Source organism: Excalfactoria chinensis, chromosome 2 (assembly GCF_039878825.1).
Source record: "Excalfactoria chinensis isolate bCotChi1 chromosome 2, bCotChi1.hap2, whole genome shotgun sequence".
In the NCBI taxonomy this organism is placed as follows: Eukaryota; Metazoa; Chordata; class Aves; order Galliformes; family Phasianidae; genus Excalfactoria; species Excalfactoria chinensis.
In genome coordinates, this window is record NC_092826.1 from 110,152,371 (window position 1) to 110,167,415 (window position 15,045).

Sequence of the window (15,045 nt, forward strand, 5' to 3'; positions counted from 1 at the left end):
GCTATGACTTTATCTCCAACGATGAAGGAATCAGCTGCATTTATTAAGCATATTCTTAAGCAGTTCATCCTCAAACAAAAGTAAAGAAGTCACATTCATACAGGAACTGAAGAAGCTGATGGTATGCCATGCGTCAAATGAGCTGCAACGTCAGGGTCATCTGCTCTGCCATAGAATATTGTTTTAGCACCAGGAGCTGGATCTGTCGTATTTCGAAACTTTTTCACAGTATCTGGAGTGACGGGCTATATATAAGGCAAAGAAAATTACAATTTTACAGAAGATTTCCACAATACAGTAACGAAAATGTACCACAGCCAGTTCAGCACAATTCCACAGATGTAAGAGCAAAATAGATCTTTTATGACTATAACATATGCCTGAAGATGTTGATATACTAAACAGAAGGTCAACACAACCCAGACTAAATTTAATCAAATCACCAACCGAAGTGAGGAGAGAGGAAGCTTTACTTTTCTGGTTTAGGCTTTTGAAGTGGATAAAAGCTTCCTTATATAAATTACATTTACCAATTTAACAAACATTTGGCCTAATCTACAACAGTTCCCACATCAATTAAGCAGTTTCAGAAATTACTTCAACTACTGTCTTGTTGGTTTATTATTATTATTATTATTATTCACTCATTTAAGGGGAGAGATTTCAGTGAAGGGATGCAGTTCCTAACTCTTCAGGGAGATTGGGAAGGGAGCATAGGGAACACAACTCTAACAGCATCCTTGATCAAGGAGAAGGTCCTCTATCAGAAATCATAACAACTCCTCAAAATAATCACTGTAATTGTAAAATGTAAAATGATCCTCTTTAGTCCTACTGAACATATGACGAATTTCGTAAAACATACAGACCAAAAAATAAATAAATAAATAAATAAAAACTTTTACATTCCTACCAGCTACTTTCTGTGATCCCTTTAAACAATGGGTATTAATATAAATATAAATAAATAAATAAATGATATCTGTAGTTTCTAAAGATAATGGCTGTAGAAAAAATATGACCATGATTTCACTGATGTTCTTTATTTTAAAAAACAGCATAAGGTGGGAGAAGTAACAGATTTAGGGCCTGGTTGAAAGCATAATCACTAATAAGTTATATAGAAGCTTAAAAGAAACCATCTCAAAAGCACACTCACCCTGGGCAAAGCTTCAGTGAGGCACTGTGCAGCTGTACCACCTGCTGGAAACAACTTCCCAGCCTAAGCAACACGACAGAAACAACAAAAACAAACAAACAAAAAACACAACAAGTTGTAACCAAGCCAAATGCTTCAACATCTCATACAAGATGTTGACTAACTGTCCTCACTCTGTTAAAAAGGAGCCTCCCGCTTTATTTTGGGAGTGATGCAGGACTGCAGTGAGAGGAGCCCACTGGCCCCACCAGCTGCCTCTGCTTCAGCCCCATGGCCAACTACGACCCTGGTAAAGCATAGAGAGCATGCAGGCTTCACTCACAGCCAAGATGTGGGGAAATCTGTCCATGAAACTCCCCTTGTAGACGGGCTGTGGTGGATCCGCCATGGTGCAAGTGGGGCAGTTTACCTGTTGGCCTGGTAACGGCTGCACTCTGGGTGGCACCACCAGCTTCTGCCACACCTCCCTGGCAGCCAGCACACACTGGTGGCCTCCTGGCTTCAGCTCCTCAGGGGAACACCAACACAAGTATCAAACTTGTCCTGTGGAAACAGATTATTTCCAAAAAGTAGCTTAGTTAAGGCAGATCAGGTTTCACTGCCGTTTAAAGCGCCTCTGCTTTCAGAAAGGCCGATTTCCACTCAGGTGACATTAGTAAACTCCCCACTTCCTCCCAGCAAAACGTCTATATTTAATCACATCCTGTTCCATTCTCTATCCTCCAATAATGGCAAAAAACAGTTTTAGGTAAACTTACAGACCTTACCTGTAATTAATTAACAAACATTACCAGAAGTTGCCATTTTAGTCACAGCTCTAACATTTGTTTGATAAGGACGTTAAGTGAATGCAGAGCTTTGAGGAGCCTGTCCTACAACGGGCAGGTAGGAAACAGCCTGCCTGCTGTCAGGGATGTCTGGCCACCTACTCCAGTGACGCTATGCCCATGGTGTGATCTGTGAGCATGTGTGAGCACAGCTTAATCTTTTCCAGGTAACATATGTTCTCAGCTCTAATTTAGCTGCGGCTATTGCTGGCATCCCTTTTCAAGTGTAGGTATGTTTCTTTGTTGTAAGAATGATGGTACAAAGCCAGTAATGTAGAACAAATTTGACCACTTGGCAAATAAATTTTAAAAAATTCTTAAAATGTTTGGTTCTCTTATACTTTCTTCAAACATTTTTGTTGCTATTTTTAAGCGTTCCTGCCAAATACTTGTTATGCCTCAGTGTGAAACCTGTTCCTCTGTTAAATACAACAGGGCCACATTGTGATTTGAATAAACTTGCTAGTGTTAGAAATGAGGGATGAATTTTATCTGATTGAAAGGAATAACTGAGCAAGGATAAAAATGGCAGCAGAAGAGGGAACTACTTATTCAGGGAGAGAACAAAGTATAGTATTGCAAACCTATACGCTAAAATGATAATGTACAAAAAGCTGAAACCAGGACTTAAACTTTTATTGTTTTGTGTGTTTGCATTTCTACTTAGCTTGTACTCAAGGTATTACTACTTTGTACATTGCTACTTCTGATTTATTTTACAGTGTTTTTCCCCAGCAGGTGGCCACACTTTCTAACTGAAAGAATCCCTTCAGCCTTGCTGGATGGGTTGCATTGAAGGTGGAAAAATAGTGCCTGGCAATGTGAAAGCAATACCTATTGCAGAAACAAGTTGGGAAGTCCCCAGTTTTTTCTGTTTTGTCCTTTTGTTTTTCAACACAGATGAGGATCCCTACAAATCAACTTGAAACTTACTACCAATATTTGTGCTTCTTGGAGCTGCCTTCAACACAACTCTTAAAGCAGATCTTGAACCTCTTTAGACTGAAAATCTGCTTTTAAGAATGTTCTCCATTAGTAGCTTTTTTATAAAAGAAGGTGATGCCTCACTGGCTGCTTTCAGTACAGGTGCCAAACAAAACAGGAGAACATTTTTATCTACAAGAGCTACTTCCACCATAAATGATTATAGGGGAGTCCATAAACAGAAAACAGGAAACTAGAAAGATTGAGATTAATATTTTCCTTTCACCTCCTACATTAAAAAAAATATATATATATTAAGCTGAAATAAGTGCATTCATATTTTCACTGCCTGTTGGGATAAAAACAATACAACAACAACAAACTTAAAAATGTATAACAGAAATAAAATTAATATAGTATTGGATGAATTTGGAGAGATTTTGCCTTCATGTGAATTGCCTTAAAGGTAAATAGGATTCACCCTGCTAGAATACAGGCATTCTCAGCATTTTATGGGTAGATACATAATAGGAAAAAGAGGAAATATTCCTTTCTACAGCAGCACTATTTTATTATTATTATTATTTAATAAACAGTGCTTGTCATCTGAAAGTTTCTATTATTCACTGACATCTGACATCCAGTACCCACAGCACCATCCCTTCTTCCATCTCCTATGGACTAAAACTGAGGAAAATACCTAAAATCTTCACTTTCTTTACGAAGCACAATGATCCCATGGTCTACAACAGTTCTCAGCCTATGGTCTCAGTGCTTAGCATTCCCTAAGTCTGTAAAAGTCTGAAGGCCAAAGAACTTCATGTAAAATGCTTCAAGTTTTGTGAAACTCTTGATGAACGTTAGCCATGCTAACATCCTTTGTAGTTGCCGTTGCTTGGTTACACTTTTATTTATTTATTAAGCCATTTACAGATAGAAAACAACTGTTTTCTGTGTGCTGCATATGTTCTATATGCTATATTATGACCAAAACTATGGATGTAAAGAAAACGTACCCAAACAGAAGAAAGGCAGAAAGGAAAATATTGGAACAGGTGGAAACATAGGAGAAGAAAAAGAAAAAAGAACAAAAACAGCAACAAAAAAAGAACTGAGGAAGTGAAACCAAGATGAAAAATCTAACAGTATAAATAGATGATGTACATCCTCTGAAGTCAACTTCTATTTATTGTTATACATCTATATTTAAATGTTAAAAGCATGAATAGAGCATATTGTTAAACTCCAGTGAGAAACAATGAAAAGAAAATTTGTTGAGGTCATACCATGCATTTATTTATTTATTTTTGTTAACACAATCCAATGCAAAGTTTCACTTTTCATATTTTAACAACAACATATAGAAATAAATAGGTAAACACGATCACAGGAATGGCTAGTCTGGTGATTTCAGACCTATTCTTAAATTGCTGTTAGTCCAGACTACAGTAAAAGAACCTCATCTTCAACACTAGCATTCATGGACTCATTAACTCCAAAATATGGCAATGAAAATTCATTTAATTACTGCTCCATGCTCTCTATTTCATACATTCATAGTGAATCTTTGCTTATGTCAGCTTCAACTAGCTGTGAATGACTTGGGGGTTTCACAAAGCAGGAGAGAGAGACTGTGTGTCTGTGTCATAGCTAGTGGGAACCTTGTGCACATAATATATGTTTTCTAGGAGCACATTAGTATCACATGTAGTTCTACTGTTGTACACAGGTTGCTTTGAAAGTAATGCCTCTTATTTCCATGCAAACTACAGCAGATACTACGAAGAGCACACTAACACTGTTTGACAGAGCAAATTCTCAGCTACAAAACACTATTTTTTTCATCACAGTCATCAACATTAGCTATGCGTTTTTGCCAGAAATGAACAAGAACCTGCACGTTGTGCTTGTAAAAATCTGCAGCAGTGGAGATGACCCCCCAGTGTCTCACCACTGCTGAAACATATCACCCACTACCTCATGCTCTCACCCACTGTTTGATCTCCAAAAACATCCAGCAAGCACTGATGAATGTCGGTTGGCACTATTTTTTCTGCACGGAGGCCTTTCAATTACAAACCTTTGCTTCACATGCACTTCCATATCAGACCCCAACTTGTCAGATTGTGCCTCTGCTGCCATCTGTTACATGACAACAAAATGAAGCAGAATATTGGTGGGAAGGTTCAGTCTTTACTGCTATACCACCAACATCCTCTTGTGATATCATGGGCCAAGATAAAAAACTAGGAAGCATTACTTTTGGGTGGTCCTGTGTGGCAAGAAGAGTTTAATTTAATGATCCATGTGGATCCCTTCCAATTGAGGACAGTTTACAATTCTATACACATCAAAAAAGTACGCAGGGTTGTGAAGGTTTCAAACACGCTAGTGACACAAAACATCAATGACGGATGCCCAACAGCCTCTTGTACAAGATGTGTCACTCAGTGCCTGCACGTATTACTAGCAATCAAGAATTGCTCTGCCTTCACATCCTGCCATCTTCAGTTACAACATTCTCACAGTACTAAGCCCCTCTCTAATTTAAAATATATATGGCTAATGCAAAGCATATACTGCCAATATAGCATATATACTCCTAATTTAAAATACATGTGGCTCCTAACTAATATAGAAGTATAGAAGATGCCTGTTCACCACAGGAGCCTGTCTCCTGAGGAGAGAAGGGAGACATCAGCACCCAACCAACCCCCACGCTAATAATAAGGAGGGGAAGAATATGGAGGAAGAAGAGACGGGACGAAGAGCTCACGTGACTCGCAGGCGAACCGGAAGCGTGTGCCGCGTGCTGGCCGTGACGTGGCGACAGTACCGGAAGTACGTGTGCGTGTGTGTTTTGGTCGGGGAACAGGCGGCGGCGGAAGTCGGCGGCGGCGGCCTCTGGGTGAGGCCCGGCTGCGCCCCCGCCCCTCGCCCCCACCCCGCGCCTGCCGTGGAGCCGCCTCCCCGCCGCCCCCTCCTCCCGCGGCCTTGCTCCGACTAGGCCTTCAGCCTTACTGGACGGACGGACGGAAGGACACACAGACAGAAACTGCGCCGCCGCCGCCTCCTGACACCCCATCCTCCCCTTCCCCTGCGTGGCCGTCGCGGCCTGGCCAGGTGAGGCGGCGACGGGGCTGGTGGGGCGGGGGCCGTATCGGCGGATGTTGAAGCTCCGGCAGTGCCCGATGTGGGGTTGGGCTGTACGGGCTTCTTCCCCTTTCGCCCGCCGCCGCCGCCGGGCTCTGCGGGCAGACTGGGCGGCAGGGCGGGCTGCCAAGGTGGGCAGCCCGGTGCTGGGGAAGAGAGGCTGAGCTCTCTTCTTCCCGGCTCAAAATGGCGCCCCCGATTTTCCCACTTCCCCTTATTCCTGTGCCTGGAAGGGAGCTGCGGGGGAGGGGAGGCGGTTGGGCTGGTAGGGCCGGGCCCGGAGCCGTGGCGGGGAGGGGGATCCTCCACTGCGATTCAGCGCCGTTTGGTCCAGCTGCGAGGGGAGGGTTGTGCCCTCCGAGTTGTGCGTGGAAGGGTTGAGGGCGGTGGAACCCACGCTTTCCGTTTCGTTTGCGGCTGGAGGAAGGCCAATGAAGAAGGTGGGAAGTAAAATACTTGGACAACGCGTCGCTATCCAAAGAATACTGACAGGCCTAATGGAAGGTGTGTGCACCCTCTGAGTCTCGGTTGAAACTAGAGATGAAGCTGGAGCACTGTAGAAACATATACTCCTCCTATTTTAGAGCGCAGCTAAACTGTAAAATTATCAAAATGTTTCAAGAAACGGGACCTTGAAAGGCTGTTATTCTCCCATGATTTTCTGTGCTTCTTTTCAGTGTTATACCTCTTTCACATCCTAGGAAAAAGACATAACAGCTAACTGAGATAAAATTAATGAGCCCCATCCACACAATATTCACACTCAAATGGAATCTTTTTTTTTTTTGTTCTGTTTTTTCTTTTCATTTTGGTAGTTGCAGGCAGGCTAGGTGTCTTGCCTAGATGGTATTTGTATCATGTAATAAGAGTCATCAGTAAAAGGTAGATGTTAGCTGAAGTGAGGTGGTTATGGACAATGATAGTACAGTCATCGTTACTTATATTTGCTGTATGATGAACCAGTTTGTCTCAAAGCAATTAATACTATATATCACTTAAATGAGCTTATTAAATAGCTGTTGCATTTAATTGGAAATCAATGAGTTTTTTTTTTTTGTGATGACTGTTGATTCACATCTTTAATTTACAGCTTTGTGATGCTTCAGTACAAACTGGAACAAATGTTTAGACTGTTATGTATGCCACTGTCTTGAATGCTGCAGAAAGATGGCATAATAATTTTGTCATAATTAATAATTCTGGAAGAGAGTAAAAGAAAACTTTGTTAGCAGGAGTCCTAAATAAGTAATTTTTTTTTTGTTATTGCTTCTTAAAACAGACTAGATAGTCCAGTATAACCAAATTAGACAATAGTTGCAAGCTTGATGCTATATGATCTCTACTGATGAAACATCAGAAAATTGACTAGGAATCAGTACAGTATTAAGTTCATGGTAAGAAGTACTGTCACTTGCTCTGAAATGTGTAGGTATTTCAAGTGATGGAATGTTTCATGTTTGAATTAACCATTGGCTTTTCTTGAGGTCTTTGATTGTGCACTTAATCACATTCATTGTAGGAACAGTGTTAGCTGTCTTAATCCCTTTAGTGGGCTGGCTTTTGTCACAAGTGTTATTTTGATACTTCTGTATTGGCTTTCTTGTTGTTTAAAATAGACACTGGTCTCAACGCTTGAATGACTGAATTATTCCATTAAGTTGTGAGTTTGTAGGTATTGTATTGTTTTATTGTAGGTATGGTATTGTTGTATTGCAAGAACTGATGGAATTCTGCTTATGAACTCAAACATGAGAAATTTTCCATGAAAATAATCATGACCCTTTTCATCTCTCTAACAAAACTCATTACCAAAGACTACCTAGAAAAATATGGATTTGACTTATAAAAGGGATGGGAATACCATACCCAGCATCTGGTAAATTACCTGGTAGGATTAACAGGAGCACTTTCCTGGTAAAGGCAGGGCTAGAAGATGGTGCATTTAGTGGATCCTTTTCCTGGAGACTTTTAAGTGAAGCTAAGAGGGGGGTAGGTACAGCTGCTAAGCTCTGGAAGTAAGCATTCAGAATTGCCTTGGAAGTTAGTTGTCAAAAAAGAATTGAAGTTGCAGGTTGTGTTTGTGAGATACTAAAAGTAAGTTCCTGTCTTCTGTGTGGTGCTTTTTTTTTTTGTGATTCCCAAAGCCAGTACAGATGACTCAAGGAGCTGGAGAACAAGTGTGGCCTGAGTTGTGGAACGTATGTGGGTTCCGTAGCATTGAAATCTGCCTTTGCATTCTTGTGAGTCAGTATGTTGAGTGCAAATCTAAAAAGAAAGGCCAAGAATGTGCTGTAATGACTGTCGTACTACTTCAGATTAAGAAGATCTGTTGATTCCTTTTCTGTCATGTTTGTATGATGTCATTTTGTGAGCTTACTGGGCAGCTTCAATGTAATCTGTAACTTTCAAAAGATGAAAATTTACAGACGTACTTATGGAAAATGATTGTGACTTTATGCGTATCGAAATCAGCTGGATATGCTCTATCAGGTTTCCAGTTCTTTTTTCCCTTTATGCTTTATTTATTAAAAACTGTGTGGTACAACTGTGGTAGGTTTCATAAGTTAGTAGACATACTGATGTAGCTATTGAGGGAAGGCTGTTGGCAGGATGTTTACAGGCAGAACTTGTTGGCCTTGCAAGTAGTGTGATCTCTGTCATCTTGGCAGCTAGTTCTTTTTGCACAATACCTGAGCGTATAGAATGCTTTCTTCTGAAGGAGGGAGGGGTGTGTAAGTTTCAAAATTTTCTGGTTGGGCATTTATAAGTAACTGATAGTCATTTTGACAACTTCAGCTTTGAGTCCTGAAAGAATTTGGGAGGGAGTAGTAATAAATATTTTGTAAGTAAATTAACTATTTGCTAGTCTCAATAACTAAAGTCTGTAAACTAAAGTTTGTAAACAACCAATTTAAACAAATAGACATTGCATAGGATAAATCAGTCTTTTCTGTTTTTCTTTTATACCTTCCTTTGTATGTGAGGCAGCAAGCAAAAAGATGGTCATAGAGACTAAGCAGGTTGATTTTTCATGCTGCACATCATCTGGAAGTCACTTGCTCCAAAGAGTAATTCACTTGGTATCGCTTGGATTTATCCCTTATATTTTAATGTTCCAGAGTCTAGAAGAACGTGGGGTGAATTAAGATTCAAGGTTTTAAAATTATTTCAGGTTTACCCAAGCACACTAAAATGCTACAGTGCAAACAGATGTTTTATTTTAAAACAGAAATAACTTGTCTCCATCTTCCAAAGGAAAAGATAAACGAATGGCTAACATTCTGAGCTATCTGTATTTTGGCCACGTCTTGCTGCTTTTTCTTGTGCTATAATTAGGGAGAGATTCAATGTTTGTCGCTAATCCACTTTTATCCAAGTTCTTCCACAACTTCTCGAGCTTGTGGGGAAAAAAAGTCTTGCCTGAAAACTAGCACATCAGCTGTGTGTCACTTATTTGCCTTTTAATGCTATAAGGATGGAGGACCTGGTGTTTTTAAACCAGCTCGATCCATTCCTGTAGTCTAAAGTATTCAACCAAAACAAATGTAATGAGAGGATTTTAATATGTAATTATAGGGGCTAATGGTGGAATATGCAGTGTTGAATTTTTTTTTGCTTCATAAAACTTTCTTTCATTATTGCAGGCTTTCTTCCAAATGTTTGAGAGAACTTATATCTGCAACTGACATAAAAATCCATTGATTTTTAAGGATAGTCATAACTGTCAAACAGGTCACAATCTTGGAACAGACAGATGAATAAAATATTGGGATATTATAACTGGATGAGGCTTAAGTTATTCTGAGAAGTATGGGTAAAGAAGCAGCATGAGCAAGTTCTGTTTACAGTGAGAAAATAACAGCTTATTCAAAATGTTATGTTCATTAAGAAATAATACTTCTATTTCTTTATCATTTAATACTTGTGAAAATTAGGTTTAAGGGAGTGTTTCAGTGGTAGAGGTTGGGTTCTGCCAGAGCTGTGGAGCTCTCACAGAACGTTCCTCAGAACTTGTGCTGAGTTTACAAAAGGGGAGTTAGGAAGAGGAATGAAGGCATAGTCTCTGAGGTAGGTGTGTAGTAAGTTGGAAGGCTCAGATGACTGATAGAGAATCAGCTATGCTTGATATTTCAAAATAGGAAGATGGCTAATGATTATGACTACTGTTTGATTGATAAGGTGGTAAATTTACCGTAAGGAAGACAGAGTAACAACTTCTCAAAGATAGTACCTTTGCAAAAGTACTAAAGCCATTCTCTACGCTGGGATGCTGTGCTCCAGCCTAACTTGCTTTTTATTTGAGACGGTAGAGAAGCTGTATCTTTAAGAAATGCACACAATTCAAGTAGGTAAACAACTCTGTTGGAACAAAGTTGTAGGCTAAGAGATTTTTAATAAATTACTTTTAAGGAAGGATATAAGGAGGATACATTTTTCTTGCTGAGATTTGAGTAACAGTCAGTTAGGTAGACTTGCTCCAGACTCACTTGCAATTTTGTTTTGGGAGAGAGAAGAAAGAAAATGTATAGAAAAACTGGAGAAGTATTTTCTATATCAGTACCTACCTGTGAAAAGTTTTAATCTCCACTATTAAATAAGTGTGTAAAAACACAAGTCTTTGACTCAGAAGTGAGAACAGCAGGGACTCAGTGATTCTTCTTCCACATGAATAAATACTGTGATTTTTTTTATTAATTTTTTTTTGAATGAGTTTTCAACAAGAGGAGATAATTCAAAGGAGTGCGCAGTTAGCATCTGTTCTTAGCAAAGGTCTCTTATATCCTAGCAGAGCAATATTAATATTTTTGCTTTGGAATTGATTTATTACCGTTTGATAGATGTCTGGTGGCTTGCATAAAACAATCAGAAATTCTTGACAGTCAGGGCTGCCCGTTTTCCCATATATGCCATGCTCTGCATTTTCACTTCTAAAACTATAAGATATATTGAAGCTTTGTACATCAAGATTTGCACTTCCTAATATGTGGAAGTTGTATTGGATGTGTGTGATGAAAGTGAAACAATAAAGTGTATTTGCAAAGAACTCTATGTATTGATTGGGTTTTTCCCAGTTCTCTTTTTACTTTTTTTGTTCGTTTTTTATTCTTGTTTTGCATTGTTTACTGTTGCTGACTTTTGAGTGTTGCTTAGTATTAGAAAAACAAGTCTTGGTTATTTCTTGCATGTTATTGGTAAAATATCAAATAACAAATCTGAAACTGTGCTATTATACTTTGATCTTGATATGTTATGAAGTAAGAGACTAGGTTGCATGAATGAGGGGTGGTCAGCAGGGTGAGGGAGGTGATTGTCTCCCTCTGTTCTGCCCTCATGAGTACCTGCAGTACTGACTGCAGCTCTGGGCCCTCCAGCACAAGAAAGATGCAGAGCTGTTGGAACAACACCAGAGGAGGGCTGTGAAGATGATCAGGGGGCTGGAGCACCTTTCCTATGAAGTAAGGTTGAAGGAGCTGGAGAAGGCTCCAGGTGGACCTTATTGTAGCCTTCTAGTACTTGAGGGGAGCTTATAAGCAGGAGGGAAATTGATTTTTTTTTTTTATTATTATTATTATTATTATCTTTATATATATATTTATTTTTTTTAACATGGTCTGATTGTGATAGGGCAAGGGGGAATGGTTTTAAACTAAAAGAGGCGAGATTTAGTTAGATATTATGCAGAAATTCTTTACTCAGAGAGTGGTGAGGCACTGGAACAGCTTGTCCAAAGAAGCTGTGAGTGCACCATCCCAGGAGGTGTTCAGGGCCAGGTTGTCTGGGGCTTTGGGGAACCTAATCTAGTGGGAAGTGTTCTCACCTATGGCAGAGTGTGGAGCTAGGTGTTCTTTAAGGTCCCTTCAATCTCAAGCCACTATATGATTAAGAGACTGAAGTCTTGCAAGAAAAAGCATAGTTCAGCTTTAATGTCATAATTGAAAGCTTTAATGGGTGGTTTTGGTATTGAAGAAGATAATTGTTTTGTTTATCATAGATTCTTGTCTAGTTGACTTTTTACCTGGGAGAGTGGAAGTACTGGGGAATGTTGACTGCTGTAAATATTAGTACACTTACGTATTCTGTGCTACAATGGTGAATTAGGTTTTTCTTACTTGGCTTGTAAATCTAATACCACACATTGTTTTCTTTCTTAGCCAGGTTGTTAACAGCAGAAGCACCTGAGTTCTGAATCCTGGAACTTGCTTTCAAGAACTTGAAACAAAGGACTTCTTTCTAATTTGGGCATGGCTAATCGTGGAGCAACAAGACCCAATGGGCCAAATGCTGGAAATAAAATTTGCCAATTCAAATTAGTACTTCTAGGAGAGTCTGCAGTTGGTAAATCAAGTTTGGTGCTTCGTTTTGTAAAAGGACAGTTTCATGAGTTTCAAGAAAGTACAATTGGAGGTGAGAAAATTATTTTTTTATTTCACGTTTTATTTTTACTATTCAAGGCAGTCAATGGAAGGAAAATAGGCAGTTGCAGAGTGGGCCACTGACAGCAGGGATCAAATCTGAACTGAGGTCTGTAACTTATTATGAAAGGAACTGTAGTTGACACAAAGACGTACTACGCTTCAGTGTCAAGCAGACGAAGTAAACACGTGCTTGAACTGCATGGCTGTTGGAAGTGGACTTCATGTTGAATATTGTTTGTGTGGGTGACTATGTGGCTATTTGATTTGTGCTGAATCTGCAAAATCTGCAAAGCTTACAAAAATAAAGCCAACCTAAATTTCAAACATCACTTTTTTTTTTTACACTGTTCCTGATTGTTAGGTATATATTTTTTGTATATCTGTCAGCATACACATGAAACCTTTTTCTCCTTAAACAGTTCTACTTATTTTTTCACTTGGTACCTTTTGTAAGAGATTTAATATAGGTGTTAGTATGAAAGGTTTGTGTATCACCTCGTGTGCTTTATGGTGATATAGAAGGAATTCCAAAAGATGTATTGAAAAGTCAACTAAAGAAGGTCTGGGTATAGTGAATAATGATGCTGATAAAACCAATATTTTCCACTTATGATGATGATTATTATTATTATTAATTCATTTTAAATCCTTTTTCTGTTCCCTTTTTGCGTGTAGGTAGGATTAGGAAAAACCTAAACTGTTCCACAATATAAAAGCTATGCAAAGGTTAGAAAAGACTTAACTTTGAGCTCATGTGTATGCTCAATGTAATCTCTCTATTAGTTTACTCTTCTGTTTAGGAGCATGGAAACGGTGACAACGCCATACTTTACAATTGAGAGATATTAAATTCAGCAGTGTTGGGATTTCTGTATAGTATTTCTGTAGAGAAAACTGTCCAACTATAGGCTGCATTTGCTTTAGGCATAATTTTCTTTGTGTTCAGAAGGGCCTTTTAACAAAGGGAGGCTTATCTGCATTGTGAGCTTGAACAAGAAGTTCTGAAAGAATGCGGTGAAAAGCAGGCATTGGAGGGTGCTGTGTTTGATAACTGGTCTTTGCCACTTCAGACTAATGCAACAGTGCTTGTTAGCTACTTAAAGCAGAGTATGGCAATAAAGGATTGTAGGCTTTCAGATAATTAACATAGTTAATTATTAATTAACTATAGTCTTGCAATCTAGAAGAAAGTTGCCTTGTTCGCAGAAATTAACTGACATTCTTTTGTAGTCATTGAATGGTTCCTTTCAACAAAAATAAAAGGGTGACAAAGAATAAAGCACTTGTTTTAATATGTTTCTCTGTGAATCCTTTCCCTTATGGAAAAGTAGGTACATTGTTCTCTTGAAGACAATAATATCTTGAAGGCTTCAAATTCCACTTTTTTAGCATCTTGTCTCTCCCTTGGAGAAATGTAACATTCTGATGATTGAGGAGGAAACCCTTGGTACAGCACAGAATGGGTTGGTTGTAATTATTCTTTTTTATCTTTATTATGTTTTGGGCTGCTTAAGTAGCTGGTGTGGGAAGCCCATTTTACCAGTGCTTGGATATTTAGCATTCAGAGACCTAGTGATTTAACATTGGAACATCAAAGCCTTTTTCTTCTCCAGCCTGCTTGCTCATCTCTGGTGGATGCTTGTACCTCTGATGCAGGAGCATCTGACTGCTTAGTAGTCAACTTTTCTACATTAGTTTACTGTCATATATACAAAGCAAGATTGACTTGCTTTTATTGAAATAAGCTGAGTTGAAGGTTACAGCAGAAAGCAGTTCAGGAGTGATTCATAGGCTACAGTGTCTGTACAGTATGTGGGACAGGATAGCATCCAAGGTGTGTGTGAGTTACTGGTCAGTACCACTAAAGGCATTTGATTTAAACTGAGTGTTGTCTGTGAACATGTGTGTTGATGAGAGTCCTAATTTCTTTCTCTTCCAAGTAGGGGGATTGTTTTTAGCATGTTGTTGATATTTTAAGCTTAATATTGAAATACGGTTTTTAAAGAGACACCTCTGTGTTTCTAGTATGTAACCTTAATCTGAATGGGAAGTATTTTCTAGGAGTGACTGTTTGAAGTCTTGCTATTAACTACTTACTGTTTTTCTGTGATTATAAGGTAACCCAGGGTAATAACAGATGTAGGTTTTAGATATGCAGATTAACATGTTAAGCTGTAGTGGCAGAAGATACAAGTTGCCCTGAAATTGCAGGCTGTGGAAATCATGCTTTGAAGCAGTTCTTGAGTTGACTTGCAAGGGAAAAAATACAACTATATGACTGCTTTATGAGCAAGAAAATTTCAGAACTTATTTGTACTTCTGTAATCTGTAACAAAGGTGGGAATGTCAGAAGCTGGAAATCTTAGCTATAATATACTGTTCAAGTAATGTAGATTTAGTCCAGAATTGTTCGTGTCAGAGCTGTTGGGAGTGTAGCATGAGGAAACACTGTTGCATCAAGGTGAGGTGCATCTAGAAGGTAAGAGAAAAATCTTGTGGTTGCTGAAATGAAATGTTAGAAAAGAATAATGGGAGTTTTTCCTGAATTTTGCTTCCATGTGTCTTT

The 15,045-nt window shown here is 39.0% G+C and overlaps 2 protein-coding genes across 3 annotated transcripts in view; one reads left to right on the forward strand and one right to left on the reverse strand.

Moving 5' to 3' along the window:
- Positions 1-5,817, reverse strand: part of EFHB (EF-hand domain family member B) — a 21,323-nt gene extending 15,506 nt beyond the window's left edge. Inside the window, exons 1-4 of the mRNA XM_072328962.1 lie at positions 5,687-5,817; positions 1,482-1,702; positions 1,160-1,222; positions 102-245 (exon numbers count right to left, since the gene is read on the reverse strand). Coding sequence (XP_072185063.1) covers positions 102-245; positions 1,160-1,222; positions 1,482-1,547 — 273 coding nt within the window. The 5' untranslated portion in view covers positions 1,548-1,702; positions 5,687-5,817. The remainder of the gene's footprint in view (positions 1-101; positions 246-1,159; positions 1,223-1,481; positions 1,703-5,686) is intronic.
- Positions 5,762-15,045, forward strand: part of RAB5A (RAB5A, member RAS oncogene family) — an 18,254-nt gene continuing 8,970 nt past the window's right edge. The window contains exons 1-2 of one of the 2 annotated variants that reach the window (XM_072328963.1): positions 5,762-6,033; positions 12,216-12,468. In XM_072328963.1, the coding sequence (XP_072185064.1) occupies positions 12,306-12,468 (163 nt within the window). In that variant the 5' untranslated portion in view covers positions 5,762-6,033; positions 12,216-12,305. The remainder of the gene's footprint in view (positions 6,034-12,215; positions 12,469-15,045) is intronic. The other variant, XM_072328964.1, reaches the window with a different exon arrangement.